Source organism: Chelonia mydas, chromosome 5, assembly GCF_015237465.2.
Source record: "Chelonia mydas isolate rCheMyd1 chromosome 5, rCheMyd1.pri.v2, whole genome shotgun sequence".
In the NCBI taxonomy this organism is placed as follows: Eukaryota; Metazoa; Chordata; order Testudines; family Cheloniidae; genus Chelonia; species Chelonia mydas.
The window spans coordinates 60589501-60614148 of record NC_051245.2 but is presented as its reverse complement, the minus strand read 5'-3'; the positions used below and the strand labels follow the sequence as shown (position 1 = coordinate 60614148).

Below are 24648 nucleotides of genomic sequence, written 5' to 3'. Positions count from 1 at the left end.
ATAATGCAAACCTATGCCTGTTGGGGTCCTGCAAATATACTATTTTGCAAATCCTTTGGGAGAAAATGTCCTACCTTTGAGTCTTGTGGTGTGGCAGGAGTTTTTGCACAATTATCAAAGTCCCCTGATAGAGCAGCAATAGCTGCAGAGTTATCTGTAGGCTTCTGCAATAGAAACTATCATCAGTCATAAAGCATAGAATACAAAAGGAGTCACAGATTGGACTCTAAAATGATCAACTAAAGCAAAAAACCAACCAACCAAAAAAAAAAAAATCCTTAGCACTTATGCCCAATCCACAGAGCTGTTCAGACAGCATAGTTCTGTTCCCAGTGTAGATACAGCTCCTTGAAATCACACGGCTGAAATTTTTAAAAATTGACTCCCAAATCCATATTTAAGGACCTAACCCAGTTTCTTCATTTTCAAAAAATGCTGCCTATTTTGAAATCAATAAGAGCTATTAATGCTCAGCACTTTTTGAAAGTGAGGCTACTTATTTAGGTTCTTAAATACTCTTTTAAGAACTCATTTTTTAAAATCTTGATCCCCATTGTTCTTATTACAGGTGAAGCTGGTAGGTCTGCCTACTTTTGATTGCCAGACTGCACATGCAGCCTTAATACTGGCATTTCTGAACTTTTCAGCACTTGACTTTACAAACTTAACATTCTTTTAATGTAGTTTTGTATGTGTAATATCTACATTATAAGAGTTGCCCATTTGAAAGTATTTACTCTCACTTAAATAAGCACAATATTTCTACATCTATTCAACAGCATTTTTGAGAATTTGCAATATACAGTGCTATTGAATCAAAGATAACATTGCTTAGAACACCATTCGATTCAGAGCACAGTCAGGAAGGGATCAGTGCAGAATAAACCTGTAATGACTTTTACCTTTGGTTCTTTGGGTTTCACATCCTCCTTTGCTGTTGGCTTTACTGGTTTACCCTTAAAAAGCAGATGGATGAAATGGTTGCATTTATTATATAACCCTTAGTTTGAGCTGATGAATCAAACTGAAAGTAAAATAGGCTCTTACATTCTTCACTTGACAGTATTAGTTACTATTCACAGTAATTTTATTTATGATGCTTTACTGTCCTATCTACTTCACAATCCATTTATTACATCTACACGGCCTCCTTCATCAGATTCTTGTGATCTCATGTTTTTCCTTTGCTTTAATGTCCCCCTGAAGACTCTGCATCTCACCCTGTACCCTTCCAGTTGAAGACAATTGGCTGGGACACACTTTGTCTGGCTCCAATTTGTTGAGCAAGATCATTCACTCCCTTGGCATGGCAGTGATTCAGTAAAATGAGTGACAGCTTCACAAGACTTTATTCTTCCAGGTTCCACAAAAACAACAGTATTTATGTAATGTTTTTCATCCACAGATCTTACAATACTTTACTAAGATGAGAAGGAATAATAGTCACAGTGATTTTAAGACCTAAGTTTTCAAGAGTGTCCACTAGTTTTGTTGCCTTGTTTTTGGGTGCTCAACTTGAGACACCTTGGGCCTGATTTTCAGCCAGGGGGATCCCAGTACTTCCTGGCTGCATTGATCACTGATGGCTGTTTGAAGTGGCTTACCCATTCTGATTTTGATCAATGTAAAAGGAACAGTCCATTTTCTTTGCATCAGACACATAATGGTTTGGGGATTTATTCTCCCATCTTCGTTGTGGGGATTTACATAGGTAATGCCAATAGATATGAGTCACTCATGTAACTCCAATGGTTGCTCACACAACTCTACTGATGGGAAAACTGACTTGTTGCACTGTGTTAAGATGACTGAATCTAAATTCAGAATGCAGCCACTGAGGTATTTGGTCTGTTTACCTGCTCATCTGAATCCAGAATATGCCTGTAATCAGGAGGGATTGTATCATCTCTGTCCCCAAGTTTTTCGTGGTGTTCAGATTTAGCACGTTCCTAAGAATATGAAATAAACAACACTTACTGATCTCCTCCATTGGAATGATGGGGTCTAGTAAGAGTAATCTGTAATTTATTGCTTCTGTAATTGCATATCATACAATAGGTGACCCGAACTAATAGATATGCTAAGATGACTTTATTAAACAGAGAATTTTTTTGAGTGGGAGGTCTTATAAAAGTACTTTTTTAGATAAACATTCTAGGAGAACAAACATTTTTATACACTAGAGTTGAGGCATCAGTGGAAATGTGTATACATTTGTTTAACCATGAACCCTGCACTGTGGGTATAAAGCTTGAAAAATTGTTGCCTCTCAACAGATATACCATTTTAATATGTTAAAAATCCCAAAATGACAACAGATACTATTTTCTTCAAAAACATTTTCAGTTCTGCTTCTCAGCAAGATAACAACTCAACTGCTTACTAAGTGTTCAACACAGTATGCCACCACATTAGAACTCATCCACCTACTGCACTAGTTCAAACACAAGGTTAACATTCTTATAATGCCATTGCTTTGTGTTACAGCTCCTCAGCCATGCTCAGAATGTATAAAAATGCAAGGTTCTTGTCAGCCAAATATCACAATTAAATGTCAGTGGTCTGTGTCTCTTATTAGTTAGGAAACAGTCAGTCAGAATTAGCTGCAGCCAGAGATGGTTTTAAACATAAATATGATTAAGATGAAGATGATTAAGATCACTATTTCTGAATGCAATATGAAAGAGGGAAGCATTCATTCTGCAATCAAATCTGTATGTTTTTGTTTAGGCTGCTTTATGTGGTATTTGATTAGATATATGTATATTCTTCAGCACATATTAAAAAATAACTAGCCATTTACAGTCAAAAAAAGGCAGTTACCTTTTTCCGTAACTGGTGTTCTTCGAGAGGTGTTGCTCATGTCCATTCAGCTTAGGTGTGTGTGTGTACTCGCCACATGCACCGGTGCCGGAAGTTTTTCCCCTCCACAGTATCCGTAAGGGACGGACTCTGGTGACCCCTGGAGTGGTGCGCACATGCCACAGTATAAGGGGAGCCACTGGCTCCACTTACCCTCTGTTCCTTCTTGCTGGAAACGCCAACAGCGGGGAAGGAGGGCAGGTTGTGGAATGGACATGAGCAACACGTCTCAAAAAACATCATTTATGGAAAAGGTAACTCTATTTTCTTCTTCGAGTGCTTGCTCATGTCCATTTCAACGTAGGTGACTCCCAAGCGGTACCCCAGGAGGTGGGTAGGAGTTCACAGATGTGTAGATTGCAACATAGCTCCACTGAACCCAGCATCATCCTTGGCCTGCTGAGGGATGGCAAAGTGGGCTGTGAACGTGTGTACCAAGGACCACATCGTGGCTCGACAGATGTCCTGGATTGGGAAATGTGTCAGGAAGGCCACCAAAGATGTCTGCGCTCTGGTCGAGTAGGTTCTGACGATCGGCAGCAGAGGGACTCCCACTAACTCATAGCAGGTCCGAATGCAAGAGGTGATCCAGTTAGAAATACAGATCCTATCAGCTGTAGAGATGAAAAGCTGAGTCGACTTACAGAAAGGCTTTGTCTGATCTAGGTAGAAAGCCAGGACCCTTCTTACGTTCAAAGCGTGAACGCGCCTCTCTTCACTACTCTCCTGGGGCTTAGGGCAAAAGACCGGAAGGAAGATGTCTTGGCTCATGTGGAAAGTAGACACCACCTTGGGAAGGAAAGCTGGGTGGGGCGAGAGCTGGACCTTGTCCTTATAGAAGGCCATGTACGGTGATTCTGAGGTCAGGGCTCGCAGCTTGGAGACTCATCTTGCTGATGTCACCACCACCAGGAAAGCTACCTTCCATGATAGGTGAGACAGTGAGCACGAGGCCAAAGGCTCAAAAGGCAGACCCATGAGCCTGGACAGAACCAAGTTGAGATCCCACTGAGGGGCTGGGGATCGAACTTCAGGAAAAAGCCTTCGAGGCCTCTGAGGAACCCGACAGTCATGTCATGGGAGAACACAGTCTACCCCTTGATTGGTGATGAAAGGCAGAAATGGCTGCCAAATGCACCCTGATAGAGGAGTGCGCCAGTCCTTGGTTCCTCAAATGAAGCAGGTAGTCTAAGATCGACTGCAGTGAAGAATGCGAAGGGGAGATGCCCTGTTTGGCCGCCTAGCAAGAGAACCTCATCTACTTTGCCAGTCGAGGGCTTTCTACTCTTGAGGAGGATCTTCTGGATCCCTTCCGAACAGGCCCATTCCTCAGTGTTCAGCCATGCAACATCCACGCCATGAGGTGGAGTGACGTGAGATTGGGGTGCAAGAGTTGACCGTGATCCTGTGACAGCAGTTCTGGTCGGTTTGGCAGGGACCAGGGAGGGATCATTGACAAGCTTGATAGCATCCTGAACCAGTGCTGGCGAGGCCATGCCAGGGCGATTATGATAACCTGTGCCTTGTCCCTCTTGATTTTGGCTAGGACCTTACTGATGAGCGGAATCAGAGAGAATGTGTACATCAAGCTTCCTGTCCAGAGCAGGAGGAAGGCATTTGAGAGGGAGCCCTTGCCCAGACCCCATCTGGAGCAAAACCTGTGGCACCTCCTGTTCTACCTGGTGGCAAACAAATCCACTTGGGGAGTTGCCCACCTCTGGAAGATCATGCCGGCTACCTCTGGGTGGAGCGTCCACGCATGGTGAGAGGAGAAGTCCCTGCTTAGGTGATTTGCTAGCGTGTTCTTGGCACCCGGTAGGTGACACGCTTCTAGATGGATTCTATGGTCGATGCAGAAGTCCCAGAGACGGAGTGCTTCTTGGCAAAGGGCCGAGAATCGTGCGCCCACTTGTCTGTTGATGTAGAACATTGAGGCTGTGTTGTCCGTGAGGACTCTGACCACTCTGCCTGACAGGTGAGGGAGGAAGACTGCGCATGCTCTGCGCGCTGCCCTGAGCTCTTTGACGTTTATGTTTAGCATCGACTCCTCTGGGGACGACATACCTTGGGTCTGGAGGGTGACGAGGTGCGCCCCTCATCCGAGGTTTCTGAAACCAACTCGACTTCGTGAGGAGTGCTGTCGATGGGGACTCATTCCAGGACTTTTCCGGGGTCGGTCCACGATCGCAGCGAGGTAAGTACAGTAAAGACCTTTTCCAGGTGGTCCCTGGACTGGGAGTAGACCGCTGCCAGCCATAGCTGCAGGGGTTGCATCCAGACCCTGGTGTGGCACACAACATATGCACACACTGCCATGTGACCTAGTATGCGGAGGGAAACGTGGAGACTTCCGCAATGAGGTCTGCCAGTGCCCTGAATCTCTCCAGCAGCAGGAACGCCCTGGTGCAGGTCGAGTTGAGCACTGCTCCGATGGACTCTATCCTCTGTGCCGGAACTAACGTGGATTTTTTGTTGTTTACAAACAGGCTGAGGCAAAGGCAGGTGGCTAACAGCATCGTGACATGCCCTTTGGACCTGGAGCTGCCCTTGACTAGCCAGTCATTGAGGAATGGGTAGATCTGGATACCCCCATGTTTCAGGTAAGCAGCCACCACCAACATGTACTTGGTAAATACCTTCAGTGCTGTTGCTAGGCCAAATGGGAGGACCACAAACTGACAGTGGTTGGGACCTACCATAAACTGGAGGAAGCATCTGTGTCCCTCGAAGATGGTGATGTGAAAGTATGCATCTTTCAGATTGCGGGCGGCGTACCAGTCTCCCAGATCCAAGGAGGTGATGATGGAGGCTGGGAGACCATGCAGAACTTCAGCTTCGCTAGGAAGTGGTTCAAGTTCCGCAGGTCCAGGATAGGTCGCAGACTGCCCTTGGCCTTTGGGATTAAAAAGTAACATGAATAGAACCCCTTGTTCCTGTACTCTGAAGGTACAGCATCCACCACACCTAGCTGCAGTAACCCCTGTACCTCCTGCACGAGGAGACTCTTGTGAGAAGGGTCCCTGAAGAGGGACGGGGAGGGGGCGTGGGATGGTGGGGTAGAAAGCAACTGAAGGGTGTGACCCCATGCCACCATATTGAGGACCCATAGGTCTGATGTTCTAGATGCCCACACAGGAAGGAAAGGAGAAAGACGGTGGGCAAAAATAGGGGAGGGAGGATCCTGGGAACAGTCCAGTAGGTCGCCGTTGGGAGTACCCTCAAAATGAGCACTTGCCCGCCTGCTTATTGCGGGTCAAGCTCGACTGAGAAGCCTGAGAAGGCTGTTGGCTAGGACGCTACTTATAGCCTCTGGATTTCTTATGGGGAGGCTCCTGGTGAGGGTGGCTCCCCTGGCCCTGAGCCTGCTGCAGGCAGGGCTAGGAACATACAGGCCCAGTGTTTTAAGGGTTGTGCGGGAGACCTTTAGGCTGTAGAGCTTATTCTCCACAAACAGGGCTTGCCCATCGAAGAGAAGGTCTTGCATTGACTGCTGAGCCTCTGTGGACAAGCCAGAGAGGAGCAGCCAGGATGTTCAGCGCATGGTGACAGCTGAGGCCATGGTTCAGCCGGCAGTGTCCGCCGCATCCGACGATGCCTGGAGTGTCGCCCTGGCCACAGTCATGCCCTCCTCCAAGGAGCTCCTTCTTAGAAGCCTTAGGAAGAGAGCCCTCAAACTTGGCCATGGCATGCCACATGTTAAAATCATAGCGTCCCAGGAGGGCTTGATGGTTGACCACCCTTGACTGGAGACTAGAAGATGAATAAACCTTATGCCCAAACTAGTCTAGTCTCTTGCAGTCTTTGTTCCTAGGGGTAGCCCCAAGTTGACCTTGTTGCTCCCTGTGGTTAACAGCTTCTACCACTAGGGAGCTGGGAGCAGGGTGGATGTACAGGTACTCGTGGCCTTTGGATGGCACAAAGTACTTGCACTCAGCCCTCTTGGAGATGGGTGACAGGGAGGAGGGATTAATGACCACAGGGCATTAATGAACTTAGAGACCCCAGCATGAAGGGGCAGCGCCACCCTGGTCGGTGCTGTGGAGCAGAGCACATCAAAGAGAGAGTCCAAAGGTGCCTCTAGCTCCTCTGCCTGAAGACCCAGGTTGGCAGCAACCCTCTTCAGTAGTTCTTGGTGCACTTTAGCGTCATCCGGAGAAACCGGGGAGGGGGGAGTCTTGTTATAGACTTGTCTGGTGATGACGAAGAAGATGCTGGTACTGTAGGGTCCTCCACAACCATTGGTGGTCCAGTGGCTTGTTCCCTCTTTGACCTGAGGGGTCCTCGCACCCGAGGCTGGTCTCTCTGACACTCCAGAAACCGAGCGGGCAGCCTGGGAAGGCTGAGTGAACCCCCATGGGTTCCAGGAGTACTATGGCACTAGCCACTGTGCCTGATGCCGTGGGGCCAGTTTCAGTGCCGACAGCATACCCGGTACTGGAGCTTGACCCACCGTCAGGGAACCTCGCTCTGAACCGAGGCTGGATCCTGAGCAGTCACTCCCAGGTGACCAGGACGGAGCAAACCGGTAGCTCTGTCCCAACCGGTGCCGGTCACTCCGCCTAGAGTCCGATCTGGAACGGGGTCTTAGGACGCTCAACGGATCCATGACGGCTTGGAGCCAGTGATCTATGTCTCGCACCTGATGAGCGGTACCGGAATGAGGAGAGGGACCAGGAGTCGGAACGGGCTTGATGCCGGGAAGCACCCACACGCAGCGATGCCCTCCCAGGGGATTGCTGACGGTCTGAGGAATGGTAACGTCGATCCCTCGACGGGTCCATGGAGAGGTACCGCGGTCTCGGAAATACTGGGTGCCGGGACCAGAACTCCTGCCGGGGGGTGCATGCCTCCAAAGGTCTGCGCCCAGTGGCCGGCGAGCTGCACCTAGAGCCTCTCTGCCAGTGCCCAAATGGGGCTGCGCTGCATCTGCCTATCTCGGACAGATGTGTGGTGGCTACGGGAGGGCAAGCGCTGGCAGGACGTCCCCTGCAACGGTGCCACTGAGGTGGGGACCAAAGCAGTCTGAACACAGGTTTACGCTGTGACTGGGGAACTGCACGAGCCGTGTAGGCGACATGATCCCTTGTGCCACCTGCAGGGCCTCTGCTGTGGACGGCATCCGGAGCTGACGGAGGCCTCTGCTGCTATCCAGGGTAGCTGGCGGGGAGCAGGTTGGGCTACATCACTCCACAGGAGTGTGGGTCCGAGATCCTGACATTGGTGATGAGTTGCCCGGCACGGGACCTTGCTCACATCCAGTTTTATCCTTTCCCTTGCAGGAGGTTGGAGACTGGCCTCGCCCCACCTTCTTCAGCTTCTTGGTTGGAACCACGGATGGGGACCAGTGCCGGCCAGTGGAGGGTCCCCATGGGGCCGGGGTGAGGGCCAACTCCACAAGGAGTGCTCTTAAATGAATATAGCGCTCCTTCTTAGTCCTTGGCTTGAAGGACTTGCAAATTTTGCACTTCTCACTAATGTGCCCTTCGTCCAAGCAACACAGACAACTGCTGTGTGAATCACTAACAGGCATGGGACTCTTGCAGTGACTGCAGGGCTTAAAGCCTGGGGACCAGGGCATGCCCCATCCGAGGCAAGTCCCATTCGGGGCCTATGAAGTCTCGAACTATAGCTAAGCGATTTATAAACACTAACAGAAAATTATATGCACTACAATACAAGAGATAACTAGTTTGTACGAACGAGCAGCAACAGCACTAGCTGAAGCAGCAACAGTTCCAGCATTGTCACTAAGGGTGGGGGGCACCAGTGGTGCCCTATATACTGCAGCACGTGTGCGCCACTCCAGGGGGCACGGGAGCTGATCCCCTATAGATACTGCTGAGGGAAAAAGCTTCTAGCACCGGTGCATGTGGTGAACACACACACCTAAGCTGAATGGACATGAGCAAGCACTCGAAGAAGAATTTAGAGAATTCTCTTTTTTACTGGAAAGCAAAGCATCCTAATTTGTTATAAACATTTTCTCTGTTTTAAAAAAAAAAAAAAAAAAAAAAAAAGGTATAGCAGTTAACATGTGTGTACTGTACTGTGATGCAGAGATACCAAGTTTTGGGCTTGAGGATTAACACATGCAAATTATCTCCAGCCCAGGGCTCATGCTGTCACTTGCCAACATTAAAAATATAATTAATCTATTACATCAATTCTTACTTTGTTGGACACCCTTTGGGGCAATTTATTGCAGGATATTTAATATCACTGTATACAGTACTTTCTTTACAAAATTATTTAAAAATTAGAGACCAAATTCTGAACTTATTTTTAACCTGTACAATCTTACTGGTGTCAATGGCATTCCAGTGAGTGTATAATTTGGTCTTGTCTAATGTGCCAAAAACACTAATTGTTTTGAGCTGCTAAGAGGAAAAGCTAAGACTTTAAGCCAGGGCTCCTTCAAAATGTTGACATTCTGAATTAAAGGCTACAGGAGGTAGAGAACAGAACTGAAGATACCAGAGAGGAGCTGATTAACATACAACCTAATTGGCCAAGAATATCAGGAACTGCAACATCCTGAAAAATCTGGGAGTTTAGGCTGATGGCTGCAGAGCAGCAATTTTCAAACTTTTTGAGCTGAGCCCCCGCTTTGAGTTGCATCACCTCAAACCAGACAAAAAGAGGTGAGTTAGGGGGTGGAAGGGGCACTCCCTCCCCAAGTCCCGCTGAGCTGAAGCCCAAGCCATCTGGTGTCACCACTAACTCCCCTGAGTGTTCCTGTGCACTCCACTATGGGGGTGCGCCCCACTAGGGGGGCAAGCCCCACAGTTTTAAAACCTCTGCTGTAGAGTGTGCAAACATATGGACAAAGTCAGTCTGGCAACTTCTTAGGCTGCTAAAGGTTATAAACTTTGCAGCAAAAAATAAAATAAAAAAAAACTGTACCATGGGCCTACTTCTTCCCCAGTGAAATCAATGGCAAATCTTTCATTGACTTCAGTGTTTCAGGTTTGGGCCTTTAATCCCTGCAGTTGGGAGCAGAATTTTGCATTATTTTCTACTAATAACCTTTAGCCAACCAAAGAAATGGCAGGAAGAGCATTGAAGAATACAACACTCTATATCTAAAGAGTTGGTACAATGTAAAGTCTCGACAAGTGTATGTGCGGGTAGGCTTGAGCACACACATCTGAAAAGAAACCCCAGTAGAACATGAATTTCAAGAATATTATTAACACTATTAGTTTACTCTGTGATGTGTAATGTGATAAAACTCAATTTAACAACAGGTAATCTAAGTCACTTAAGAAATGAAGATTAGAGAAGAATCTGAAATTTAATCACAGAAATGATTGCACAGGTACTGGGATTAAAAACTTTTGATTTTCTTCTACAACATACTTCAGTTTCTAATTGTTTTCAATTGTCTGGGATGGCATCAAGTAATTATGTATTCATCACAGAACTTAAAAAGAATCTGAACATGACTACCCTGGTATTTAAATCTTTTAGATTGACAATATGAAATGAATTGGTTAATTAAGCATGTAACTTCTTCAATAAAAACTGCACAAATTAAGCATAGCATACAGGCATGCTTTATCTTCACTAAAATTATTCTTGTGCTTGAAAATGATGTTCCATGTTCTCTTCTATGTAAAATAAATACATTAAAAATAGACAAGGCAGATGTTCCATTTCTTTTTGGTGGTACAGGTTGAGAATATTTTACTACCTTTACTTTATCCACAACTGGTTTGTTTTCATCAGGATCAGGTTCTCTTTGTCCCAGTGAAGCAGACAGAAGGTCTAGGGCATTGTCTTGCTCTTTACCACCCTAGCAAAATGTAAATATATTCAAGAAAACATATGTCACAAAAAAAATCTTCATTTAAACAAGGTATAATAAACACTAACTAACTTCATCCAACACAAAGTCTACTCTGCCTTTGAAATACCATAAATAAAATTAATTGCAATGTAGTGACAACAATTGGAAAATTATTGGCTGTTCAGAGTGAAGGGAAAAGATCACTTAGAATAGGCAAGTGGAGTAGAGATTTCTTTGGCATTCTTCTGCTACAAGCAAACCAATTCTAATTTAGGAAAACGTCTACACTAGAAACAGTTTTAAAATGGATCATCTTAACAAACGTGCTACCTCATTCTGCCAATGGTACGACTACACAGCAATAAAAAACCTGAGCACCGAGTCTCAGGCTCAGGCTGCGGGGCTAAAGTTGTAGTGCAGTGTAGGTATTCAGGTCACAAGGAGTGGGGGAGGGAGGGTCTCAGAGCTCTGGCTGGAGCCCAACCCCAAACGTTTACACTGCATTTTTCAGCCCAAGACCTACGAGCCCAAGTCAGGGGACCCAGGCCATCCACATTTGTGCTCCTCGTCTTTTACTGCTGTGTAGTCGTACCATTGGCAGAATGAGGTAGTAAATGTTTGTTAAGATGATCCATTTTAAAACTGTTTCTAGCGTAGATGTTTTCCTACATTGGAATTGGTTTGCTTGTAGCAGAAGAATGCCAAAAACAGGGCTGGCTCCAGGATTTTGGCTACCTCAAGCAAAAACATTTTTGGCCACCCACGCTTTTTTTTTTTTGTGCCCCCTCGCCCTGCCCCTTCCCAACCCCTTCCCCAAATCCCCAGCCCCGCCTTCTCCCCCAGGCGTGCCGCATTCCCCCCTCCCCCTTGCTTCCTGGGGCTGCCCCCACCCCGCAACCCCTCACCTTAGCTCACCTCCGCTCCGCCTGCTCCCCTGAACATGCTGCCGCTCCGCTTCTCCCCCCTCCCTCTCAGTTCAGGGGAGCAGGCAGAGCGGAGGTGAGCGAGGGTGTGGCGGGGAGCGCAGGAAGTAACAGGGGGGAGGGGTGGAGGAACCACTCCCCACCCCAGCTCACCTCCGCTCCACCACCACCGCTTCCCCCGAGTGCGCTGCCGCTCGGCTTCTCCTCCCTCCGTCCCAGGCTTGCCATGCGAAACCTGGGGTGGGGGGGGGGAGAAGTGGAGTGGCGGTGGCGCGCTCAGGGGAGCATGTGGAGGGGAGGCGAGCTGGGGCAGCGGGGGCACATTTCTAGGGGCGGCATTCCGGCGCGGGCCATGCCACCCCTAGAAATGTGCCACCCCAAGCACCTGCTTGTTTTGCTGGTGCCTAGAGCCGGCCCTGGCCAAAATGTAGCTGCTAAGCAAGTGCCAGTTGCATAAGTTAAAATTCCCTGGCTGTATAATGTTTCCATTAACATTTGAAAGGTTTTTTCCTTCCAGAAAGTGCTGTCTTTTGCTTATACACTTAGGTTTTACCTACTGAAAACTTTAGCTTCTCCAGTTAAATTTCTTTTCTTAACAAAATGTGAGCCACAGGAGTTTCTCCAATGAACAGAAGTGGGAGCTTTCACTGCACCAGCCAAGGAAGGAGTTGGGGATACGTAAGAGCACTGCTTACCTTAGCCAAGGAAAGCCAAGCAGCACTCTTCCCCATTAACCCTTACTTTTCCTGCTGTTCCTGTAGAAGTGCTTGGTCACGATGACACTATAGTATTCTACTTTTACTTGCATTTTTTGCCTCAACCCGGCCTGCAGAGGTCTCACCAAAATCACAGAACCACATGGTCCTGTGAAGGTACACCATGGGGATCTAGCCTGTATTTTTATTTAGCTGACCAAACACAGGGTCAGCTAAATAAATAATTCTGGCAGACATAAGAGGGGAAAAAAGTGTAACAGGCCTCAAAATAATAAATTCTGGCAGACATAAGAGGGGAAAAAAGTGTAACAGGCCTCAAAATTGCACACATACACACTGCAAAAAACTAACATGAATGTATGCTCCTATTCTGGCCAAGACCAGTCCCCCTCACAGATCAATTATAAAAATCTATTCCAACTCAGAGCTGAAAAGGGGCTATTCATACAGACTGTTGCTGGGTCTTGCATGAACATGTCCACATACAAAATCACAGCGCACAACTCCTAGGCCACATCTTGTTATGCCTTCCATGTTTCTGGAGGAACCAGAAAAGGGATGGACAACTTACAGCCTTCATTCCTGGTGCTAGCCAGGGGGTTTCTGGAATGGGCATATATGTAACATAAGCAAAAATCTGGGCCACAGTGCAAAACTGTACACAAAATGCAGAAGCCTAGAATTCTTTTCCAGAGAAAAATCTTAATAGCCAGTTTCAGTAGTAAAGGATTCAACTTTACAACAAGCTCCACCATTAAGAACTACTCTACCGAGATCTCCTGTTTCCTTCCTCTAACAGGTTTTAGTATGATCATCATCATCAACAATGCATGCTGCTTACTGGGGTAGCAGCTGGAGGAGCTGCTGAATGCACTGCAGAAGCTGTAGTGGAGGCGACAACTTCTTCAGAGGCAGCTGGAGAAGATTTAACAGCTGTGGATTTCTAAAATAAAAAACATTGTTACCAGTGTATATAATACTATGAACATACATAGGAAATCCCAGTTTATGGGATGCACAACTGTTTTATTTTCATCCTGTACAGTGCTCATCTGGGATTTGATTCTTCTAACATACTGTATCTATTTCAGACTAATTTAATCCCCAGCCCCCACCCACATTAGAGGGTATAACAGTTCTCGAGAAGTCATTTAAACTTGTTTTTTCTACATTCCATACCTCAGAGATTTCAATGGGTCTAGGACTTCACCCCATGTGTCTAAATCCCCTAGATTGCTTTGAAAAGTCTCAATGATTGCGTGTTACCTATGCAATCAACTGTTAAATTAGACACAACAATAAAACACACCCGATTTTTCATCATTTAAGACAGCCTGGGCCTGTTTTTTTCCTTCTACGTTTACTATAAAAATAAGGGAAAATCAAGTTGTTTAAATAACTTGAATATAAAACAGAATAATACAGATTAAGTACATTCAGAGATCTTACGTTAGGTGTAGCTAGTGGTGCAGACTGTAATGTTGCTGGGGAACTGGCAAATCCCTCTGACAAAGCATCCAAGAGCTCACTTTCACTCATGGGCTACAATTAAAAAGAAGTGACACCAGCTTTTTTACCCTTTTTGTTTGAAATCTGTTGATCGCTCTGATTATACTGCATAATTTAGAGAGTCAGAATACGGCTTAGAGAATAGGAAATCTTTTCCTTCTCTGTTTAATGAACAACAAATGGAAAAGTAAAAGACTTTCTGAATATTTACTCACTGACCTGGGGCTTTTCTTTAGATTTTGGCAAGAGTGGTTTTCCATCTTTATCCTACAGAGAAAACACTGTTTAACAAAGTAGTTCTCTATGACCACGAAACACAAGTCTTTCGGTAAAAGTGGTTAAAAATACACAAAATGTTATTACACTGCCTCTTCCCTTCCCCCCCCCCCCCCCCTTTTTTTTTTTTTTTTTTTTTAAATAAAAACAGCCATTGGTCAGGCTTTTGGCATAAATAGAGTTTCAGGAATTTAAGATATAGTTCTGCTCTGAAAGAGATTCCAAAAATGTCACTGTGAGCTTCCATGCTTGCTGTCTCTCCACTGCCATACCAAATATGCTCAGTTTGCAAATGAAAGCCTAACTTGTAGCCCTGCCTAATCACTCCAGAATTTAGGGTCAAGAGGGGAATTTCCTTCTAACACATCAGTATCAGCAACAAAGGGTTCTGCAGGCCTCAGTTATGCCTGTGCAACCCTACTACCATCCGATTATGCCCTTGGTGACATTTGCAAAAATCCCATCAGCTTCACTGGGTAACAGCGACTGACTGGAATTTAATAATTATTCTTTTGAAGCACAAATAGTACATAATCCAATTCACCCCTCTCAGCCTGAATTATTCACATTTGGGTGCATAAAGCTAAACCACCTCCACCCGTATTTAGATATCTAAATAAAAGTTGCCTAGTATTCAGATATGTTGATGAACCACAAATTACAATGAAGTCAATCATTATGTATTACTGTAGTGCCTGAAGCAACATCCAAGCATGAGGAAAGGAGTGCAAAGAATACAGGAACATATTAAAAGGAATTACCTTTGCCTCTATTAATCTGTACTCAGGAGGGATTGTTTCTTCATCTTCACCCAGTTTTTCTCGTTCTTCTTGTTTGGCTTTCTCCTAAGGGGGAAAACAAAGGTGGAACATCTCTCAACAGAAATGTCACGAGGCCTTACGTACTGCATGGGAGCAAGTTTTTGACTCTCTTTCGGTACAGCACCATTGTAGGCAGATGTTCCCTTGCAAATGCAGTTTAATTATCAGGCAAAATCTCATGCTTTCTTCTGATGAGCCTTAAATCTGACTCGCCACTCACTACTTCAATATAAAATGAGGAGTAATTCCATTCATTTTAATAGCATTATATTTGGTATAAAACTGATAAAAGTAAATATGAGAGTAAGTAAGTATAAACCAACAACAATAAAAACACCCATGGGCCTTGATTCTGTTCTCTGTATGAAACACACTGACAGCTCCCTGATTCAGGGCTGCAAGGTAAGGCTGCACAGGGGCAGGATTAGGCCTAGGGAAGCAGGGATTGGGAAGGTAGCTGGGGCAGAAGGCAGCAGAGCCAACTTTCTGCTGCCCAAGGCTTCCCATGAGCCAGGGTAATTCTCCACCAGCTATCTTTGGCTGCTTTACGTAACACCTGACCCAGAGGTCATAAGATTTTACAGGTTTTTAAGGTTGACAGAAAAATTGTGAAGATGTCCAACATTTCATAAAACAGAGTGAAAGATCGTTCTAATAATATATTGAACCCTGCTGTTTCAATCATAGCACACCTTTACAAACAAATGTAGCTATACATTTCATTTCTTCCTTTGTCTTTAATGTTCAAAAGAAGGAGGAAAAATTTATTTAAATAATAAACCAGCACAATATCTAAAGTTTGGTTCCTTTTAAGGGACTAATTGATTTTTTTGTTGTTGCTATTTTTAATACACACTTTACTTCTACATTAGCTTAGTTTTTAAGACACTAAACAATGCATTTTCCAGGAACTGCATGAATGTAGAAAGGATACTGTGTTACCAAATACTTCATTCTTAAGGTATGTATGCATGCTAAAATGAATAAAAAAAATCACTTATAAATCACTCTGCACTAATTTATTATAATAATTTTGTGAAACTACCTCCAAGTAGCACCCTGGAACCAGCATATTCACCATTATGATATGTTTTGTACAAGTATGCCTTGTGAGGTATCATTTTAAAAGTCTTAATCTGTTGAACATTTATATCATGTTGAATTGTATGTACTATCATTGTATGTGAAGTTAGAGCAATACTTCCTATGTGCTACTGAAATATGTTTCAGAGTAGCAGCCGTGTTAGTCTGTATTCGCAAAAAGAAAAGGTGTACTTGTGGCACCTTAGAGACTAATCAATTTATTTGAGCATAAGCTTTCGTGAGCTACAGCTCACTGCATCCGATGAAGTGAGCTGTAGCTCACGAAAGCTTATGCTCAAATAAATTGGTTAGTCTCTAAGGTGCCACAAGTACTCCTTTTCTTTTTGAAATATGTTGTGAGGTTGGGAAATGCCCACAGCCAGCCTTTCAGTTGCAACAAAGGAGGTCAGACAGGTGTTGATGGCCCATCAAAAAGAATCCACTCTCCCGGGGACTCTTCAGAGAAGGCAAGTACATATGGCGGACTAACCCACATCACAGCAAGGATCTTTCTAGCAGCTGAAAGAAAGTATAAAAGAGGGGCAGTGACATCATCATAATGAAAGAAATACCAAACCACGATCTTGTCCTGGTTATGGGAGATTTTAATTCCCAGATCGGAAATGAAAGAAGAGGTTGGGAAACAATCATCGGCCCACATACAACTGGAACGACGACGACAATGGCACAAGACTTCTTGAATTTTGTGCCGAAAACAATCTTAGCATCTGCAATTCTTTCTTCCAACATAAAAACATACCCAAAAAGACATGGATTTCACCAAGTGGCCATACACAAAACGAGATTGACTGTATCTGTGTTAGTCAGAGGTGGAAAACATCGGTGTTAGACACAAGTAGAAGAGCAGATATAGGGAGTGATCACTATTTGCTGAAAGCAAACATCAAATTGAAGTTTAAAGCGCTTAAAAAGAAAGAACACAGACCCAGATTATTTAATATACAGAAACTAAAAGATTGCAGGATACGAAAAGAGTACCAGATAGAGGTCAAAAATAGGTTTGAGGCCCTTAAAGATCTTGAAGAAAACAAAGTGGAAAAATACAGGGGACTTTTCAAAACAGCTATACTAGAAGCAGCTGAAAAGATAATTGGTAGAAAGAGAGGAAGCAATAAAGAAAAGTGGATCTCAGAAGAAACATGGAAAATTATAGACAAAAGAAGAAAATAAAAGGCTCTAGTACTACAACAGGTGACTGAAGAAACAAAACAAACCCACAGGAATCTTGACAAAGCAGTAAAGAAACAATGCAAAAAAGATAAGCGAAATTGGATAGAAAATAAGGCTAGTGAAGCTGAAGAAGCAGGGGAAAGAAATGATACAAGAACAGACTGCACGATCCTGAAACAGCGAACACAATATGGATCAAAATTCAGAAGTGTCCCAGTGAAAGGGAAACAAGGAGAAATTTTGAAACACAGGAGGAACAAGAAAATAGATGGGTGGAACACTTCGAAGAAGTGCTAAACCAACCAGAACCAATTACAAGACTGGAATTTAACTATGATAAACCATTAGACCTAGATATAGATGTATCTGAGGTAAATATCCAAGTAGTAAAAAAAAAAAAAAAAAATTGCAGAAGCTGAAAAACAACAAAGCACCTGGGTTTGGACGGTATTCATCCTGAGATGCTTAAAAATGGAGGTGAAGACGTGGAATCAGTCATCTGTTCACTGTGCAACAAAATATGGAGGGAGGAGAAGGTGCCGGACGAATGGACCGTCAGTATCATAATCAAGTTACCAAAGAAAGGTGATCTAAACAACTGCTTAGATTGGAGGGGAGTAACACTTCTATCTGTCACAGGTAAAGTATTAGCAGCAGTCCTCCTGAACAGAATGAAAGGAAAGATGGATACCATCCTACGTGAACAACAATCTGGATTTAGACAAGGGAGATCGTGCACAGACACTATTTTCACCATGAGACGGATTATTGAGAACACAACTGAATTCCAAGGCAGTCTTGTCATCAATTTTGTGGACTTTCAAAAGACATCTGATAGTGTAAACCAGGGATCGGCAACTTTTGGCGAGCGGCCTGCCAGGGAAAGCCCCTGGCGGGCCGGGCCGGTTTGTTTACCTGCCGTGTCCGCAGGTTCGGCCGATCACAGCTTCCACTGGCCGTGGTTTACCGCTCCATGGCAATGGGGGCTGCGGGCAGCGGCACAGGCCGAGGGATGTGCTGGCCGCCCTTCCTGCAGCCCCCATTGGTCTGAGATGGCAAACCACGGCCAGTGGGAGCTGCGATCAGCTGAACCTGCGAACGCGGTAGGTAAACAAACCATCCCAGCCCACCAGGGGCTTTCCCTGGTGTGCCAAAGGTTGCCGATGCCTGGTGTAAACAGAGAAACAACATGGAAAATTGTGGAACAATATGGAATTCTAACAAAATTAACTAACATTATGAAGGCATTCTACGCCAACTCAAAATGCTGCATTAAAATGGAAGATGGATTGAGCAAGCCATTCGGCATCAAGACAGCCATAAGGCAGGGGCACATCCTGTCTCTTTTTATGGTTATGCTAGTCATCGACTATCGATTAAAACCGTGCAATACTGATACATATGGCCTAAAATGGAACAATTCATGGCTATTTGATCTAGACTTTGCTGACGACATCGCTCTTATCAATGAAGATGCCAACAGTGAAATGATGTGAAACCTGACTTCATGTGTTCAATGCACAAACCAAGTAAAAGAAGTAATGGAGAAGATAGGTTTGAGATACAATGCAAAGAAATGTAAAGTCATGTTAATGGGGAATATAGGGACTGAACTCTAAACTGAAGAAGAGAAACTGGAGAAAGTGGTATCTTATAAGTACCATCAGCCAAGATGGTACTAGTTCCAAGGAAATAAGAAGAAGAATCGGGAAGGCAAACATTGCATTTGGAAGACTCAAAAACATCTGGCAACTCAAAAACATCTCTCTCAAGACAAAACTGAACAAGTACAAAGCAATTGTTATTGTCAGCAGTGAGACATAGCAACTTACCAAGAAAGAGACACAAAAGCTGGATGCATTTCATCACCAATGTCTGAGAAGAATATTGGGAATAACATACAGAGATAGGAAGACGAATGAAGAAGTCAGAAAAACGACTGGACAAGGCACCCTCTCACAAATAATCTACAAAAGAAGACATCAGTGGTTGGGACATGCGCTGAGAATGGAAAAAGAATGCTTACCAAATACCGCCCTTGAATGGAAGCCAGAAAATGCAAGAAGAAAGAGAGGAAGACCACAAATAACATGGAAACGAACAGTTCTGAACGACATCAAGCACCTCAACATGAAATGGGAAGATTTGGAGAGAAGGGCAGTTGACAGGCAAGGATGGAAAATGTGTTAGCCCAATATGCAGCAAAGCACAGGATGGACTAAGGTAAGGACATCATCACTTGGCCTCTTTCGCCCCACATCTCAACACCTGAAAGTTCATCTGGAAGACACTGACTTTGAACTAGGGAGACTGGACCCTCTATCAGCCTGGGACCAGTCTGTGTACTGAGGAACTGTAAGCTGCTTGTGCTATCTAGGGTCGGAGATGGATTCAGATCTTGCTTAGTCTGTTTAAATTAGAATTAAGACTGAAAATTTAGTTTTATTTCTTAGGTAACCAACTTTGATCTCTATGCCTGCTACTTATAATCACTTAATATCTATCTTTCTGTAGTTAATATATCTATTTTATATTTTACCTAAAACTGTGGTTTTGGTTCAAGTACTTGGGGAATCTCAGCTCAGGTTACAAAGGCTGGTGCTTGTCCACTTTCCTATGAAGATGTGGTGAACTTAATGAGTTTGCACTGTCCAAGGGACCCTTGAGCAGTGCAAGACAGTATCCTTTTGGGGTGTAAGGTTCCGAAACTGGGGGGAATTGGCTGAAGCCTCTCTATTGATGGTTCATGAGTGGCTGGGAGATCATTCATGTAACACAGTTGGGCGTGTCTCTGCCTGTGGATGGCTGTGTAAGTGCAGTGGCTGTCAGAGACTTGTTGCTGAACATCAGCACCACAGTGTGACAGACAGCCCTTGATGGGTTTGGAAGTCTCAGCAGTCCCACAGTCCAGGTTGCACCCCAAGGATCTCTTCACAAGTTTCTAAACTGAATTCCCTCTATTGGTTTAAACGGGAAGTTCCGCTTAAAAATAGATGGCAAAATATGGCCCTCTGTACTTGGTTTAGTCTAAGCTAATACAACATAACTCAGGATAACTACTTTTACAAAGTGTTTTTTGAAGGCCTGGCTATTTTAATACCTTCACTTTATCCACCGCAGATTTGTTTTCCTCTGGGTCAGGCTCTCTCTTTCCTAGACTACTACACAAGGCATCCACTGCCTCATCTGACGCATGTCCAGCCTGCAAAAGCATTAGATGTTATTAGACACATCTGCAGTTTTATTGATGTCAAGCTGTTTTTGAAGAAACATATTCAGAATTTCTAACCGCAGATTATAAACATAATTTTATTTTGAAAGCAACATATATGCAAAACTCAAGAAGATACAACTATCCATACTAATAAACTCAGTAATTATAAATAGGGCCCTACCAAATTCATGGCCATGAAAAAACGCATCATGGACCGTGAAATCTGGTCTCCCTGTGAAATCTGGCTATTATAGGAGGGTCATGGGATGGCCACTCTTACTTCTGTGCTGCCTTCAGAGCTGGGCAGGCAGAGAGCAGCAGCTTCTGGCCAGGTGCCCAGCTCTGATGGCAGCGCCACCGCCAGCAGCAGCGCAAAAGCAAGGATGGCATGGTATGGGGGGAGGTCATCACTTTTGGGCTGGCCTTACGGGTGGGTGATCGTCCAGGGCACCATGGTCGGGGGGGGGGCACTGTGCTCACAAATCCCACCACATACAGACAGCCCAAGGCCCCTTTAGCCCCCAAGCGCTGGTTCCAGATCCGGGGACAGGTTGAGGCACCCCAGTTGGGGACTGCTACTGTGTGCTGGGCTCTAGTTACTAGTCCCGACCCAGCTGGGACTTCCTCTTCCTCTGCACGGGCCACTCCCAGGGCCGGGTCAGACCCACCTCTGGGAACCTCCCCCAGTTGCAGGAAGCTCCACGGCTGGCCAGAAGCAGCGCAGAAGTAAGGATGGCAATACTGCAACCCCCTACAGTAGTCTTGCAACCCCCATCCCCAATTTGGGTTGGGACCCCTATGGTTACAATACTGTGAAATTTCAAATTTAAATATCTGAAACCATGAAATTTAACATTTTAAAAATCCTATGAACGTGGAATTTACCAAAATGGACCATGAATTTGGTATGGCTCTAATCATAAATTGCCTTTCCCCCTAAAGTGTGCCACTGCAGCACAGATCCTCTAGGACTTTGGCAGAGTGTTCTCCAGGTAGACATGATTAACAGCTAGACACTTCCAGAAGTTTAGATTTATACACTCCATGACCGCAGAGGAAGGGAGGTCTGCCAGTAATATAGTCTTCCCAAATACATAGGAGGGCAGTTGGTTTTTTCATAAAATGTTTTATTAAAGTTTATGTTTACTGGCAATAAAAAGTTCATAAACAGAATCATCTTAAAAAGAATTTAGGAAAGCATTTGAAGCACATACCCTCACGCATAGTGAAACTATTGTCTGTTTCAAGAAAAAATGCCAGAGGGCATCACAAGAGTTCAAATCATAGGTGTCCCTTAGGAAATTCAATCTATATCATACAGTTAAGCCATGAAGAGATTATTCTGAAGTGCTTGGCTGTAAAGTCTGCAATAGTATCCCACAAAGCCATACTTTTATAACTTTTCACAAACCAGCTTTGAGCTTTTACTTTAGCACCAATTCCGATTCTCTACAGGTTACTCACTGAAGTAGTAGTTGATTGAGCCGACGATTGCACAGTAGAAACTGCAGCAGAGGAGACAACTTCCTCGGCAGGAGCCTTTGCAGGTGCAGTAACTGCAGGTTTCTGAAAGAAACAAATGCAGTGAATTTTATTAATCCACTGAAGCACAAAGCAATGAAAATCAGAAAAAGAACATGGAGATATAAACCTTTTAACAGAATGCAACAGAGAACAGCTCTTGCAAGGTTGTTTGAATAAAAGTGAGTGTAAAATACTAAAATAAATAAATGAATATTTTTTAAAAAGCATAAACTTAGACTAAAACCAGTCACAACACTAACAGGAGTAGGCAGAATTATTTTACACGAGCAGTAGTTGAACTAGTGCTACCACGGACAACAAAAAAAATAATAGAGAAAAGAAAAGTGAGGAGATATTTCTGGGAAGAGAATATTATGGGATATACAAACCAAGAACCATGGACTTATTTTAAGTGTTCCTCTAGCCTAAAATTGTCCAGTGACAGTGAAATTGAACACTGAATATTAAAAAGATTTTTTTTTACGTAAGATCAAAGGAGACTTACTTACTTTAGATGTGTCAGTGGGTTTAGATTGGGCTGCAGGTGGTGCAGGACAGACAAAGTCTTTTGAAAATTCATCAATAAGATCAGATTCACTTACAGGCTGCAATACAAAACGGACACAAATGTGGTACAAAGTGACTGATACAATTGTTTTTATTTTACAAAAATTCTAGATTAACTTGCTTGGTCAGCACCTTATAAGTTTTAAAATATACCTCATATGCATAGTTAATGAATATTTCTTGAGAAAATTCTTTCCAGAATTTGTCCAGTTTTGTAATTAAAAATGATTTTTACTGGAATAACATTCCATTTAAAAATTGTTTACAGTGTTACTGAAAAGCAAAGTATAACTTATTTCATGAGAGGACTTTAAGTTTTTAAGAGCAACAGCATAAATGACTTAGCCTATGTCTACTCTGTGGGGTCTACACTGATATAGCTATGCTAGCATAACCCCGTAGCATAGGTGCAGTTTATGGTGAGGGAAGGCATTTTTCCATTGCTGTGGAAACAGCATCTCCCTGAGTGATTGTAGCTGGGTCAACAGAAGCATTCTTCCATTGCCCTAGCTGAGTTTACACTGGGAGTTAGGTCAGCATAGCTCAGGGTGCTCAGGGCTGTGAATTTGTCACACACGTGATGCCGTACCTACATTGACTTAAGTTTTAAGTGTAGATTAGGCATAACATTTAGTAGGACAGCATATTATTACAATGTTTCAAGTACAGATCACATATAGGTAATGGGAGGCATATGGTATCAGCATTTATTAGTATGCATGTAGGTTCTTTTATTTTTTGTATGTTTTGTCTGCATTTCTTTTATCTTAAGAATAAATGTGCTTACTCAGAAAGAGCTGTGTGGTAACTTATACCTCTGGCAATTACATTGTGTACCATGATCTGCTTAAACTGGGGATATCACAGTACAGTCAGGGACTCTGCAGCCTGAAAATACCCCAGCCTGGTCAGGAGGGAGAGAGACGTATGTCTCCACCCAAGAGAGACATGACACCTGAGGCACCTCTGTGGAGCCTAGAATGGGTGCCGTTCGAGGACCACAGTAAAGGGGGAATACAGATGTAGTTGCCCAGAACTGCGAAGCATTTCAGTATTACTCAAATATTCACATGATCCACCTACAGAATAATAATATTCAACTTCAATATCAGTTAGAGACAGATGGCTAGAAAGTAAAAATCAACTACATTTATACAGTGTGTAAACAAGTGCATCTATAAATAGGGACCAAGACTGTGTAGTTATACTAGGAACATAGGAGAATAGAGGAGAAAAATGGAAAACAAAACCAAACAGGAAACCACCAGAATATCTAGTGACAATCCCATAATACTGTTACTTTTCTAACCTTAGGCTTTTCTTCAGGTCTTGGCAATAATGGTTTTCCATCTTTATCCTGCAGGGAAAAACAAATATTATTGTTAGTTTTTGTCTATTGTTACAAAATATGGCTTCCATGCCAGCAAACAATTGCAAGTTTAGGTTATTTGCAATGGGAAAGGTATCTAAACATGTATACACCCAGGAATTAAAGAAAACAAATGAAAATACCCATTCAGCAAAATCCTTGCCATATCACATTTGATGACATGCACTAACAATACAGAATTCCACGGACACAGCATTTTATCTTCATGGTACAGGGTAGGAGCAGCAGGTCGCCTCAACCCCTTCCATGGGGCCTGCCAACAGAGAGAGGCCACAGAAACTGTGACTAGGCACAAAGTGAGCCAGAATATATTTCAATACTACTCTGGCAGGCCGTTCCTACTACAGCATTTAAGTTTTCATTTACAGAAAACATTTAGTCCCAGATTCTCTGCTGCACCAACTTTTCACTCAGTGCAGCAGAAAGGAGAACATCTGGGAGCCTGTTATGGCTTCCTGAGTCTCAGGGCTGGCCATGTTTGCTCTAACCTACAAACAGCTGACAATGGTCTTCAAGTAACTGTATGCCAAGTGAGGAAAGTAGGAACACATCTCATTTTGGCCACACCACTTAGATATTACTCCGCCTTCAAACACAGATACCTAGGCCAGGGAAGGGGTGACATAGGAACCCGTGTACACTGGCTCTGGATCATCTGAGAGAACCCCCATATCAGGAGAATTCTCAGCTGGTCAGATACTGCTGCAATACCTGAGTGGCACAAAGGAGCCAGAGCACTACTGAGAATCGAGCACAGAGGCCAGTCACCACTGGATTACTCCA

At 44.0% G+C, this 24648-nt stretch overlaps 1 protein-coding gene across 33 annotated transcripts in view; it reads right to left on the bottom strand.

The window, feature by feature from the left end:
• The window catches only part of CAST (calpastatin), a 107191-nt gene that overhangs the window by 9046 nt on the left and 73497 nt on the right, over window positions 1–24648 (bottom strand). For 12 of the 33 annotated variants that reach the window (XM_037903274.2, XM_043546730.1, XM_037903278.2 and 9 more), the window contains 12 exons: window positions 23785–23832; window positions 22418–22513; window positions 21849–21950; window positions 20271–20372; window positions 14837–14920; window positions 14019–14066; window positions 13740–13832; window positions 13132–13233; window positions 10556–10657; window positions 1857–1949; window positions 903–956; window positions 75–176 (listed from right to left, as the gene is read on the bottom strand). In XM_037903274.2, the coding sequence (XP_037759202.1) occupies window positions 75–176; window positions 903–956; window positions 1857–1949; window positions 10556–10657; window positions 13132–13233; window positions 13740–13832; window positions 14019–14066; window positions 14837–14920; window positions 20271–20372; window positions 21849–21950; window positions 22418–22513; window positions 23785–23832 (1026 nt within the window). The remainder of the gene's footprint in view (window positions 1–74; window positions 177–902; window positions 957–1856; window positions 1950–10555; window positions 10658–13131; window positions 13234–13739; window positions 13833–14018; window positions 14067–14836; window positions 14921–20270; window positions 20373–21848; window positions 21951–22417; window positions 22514–23784; window positions 23833–24648) is intronic. The other 21 variants (XM_043546724.1, XM_043546728.1, XM_037903275.2 and 18 more) reach the window with 6 other exon arrangements.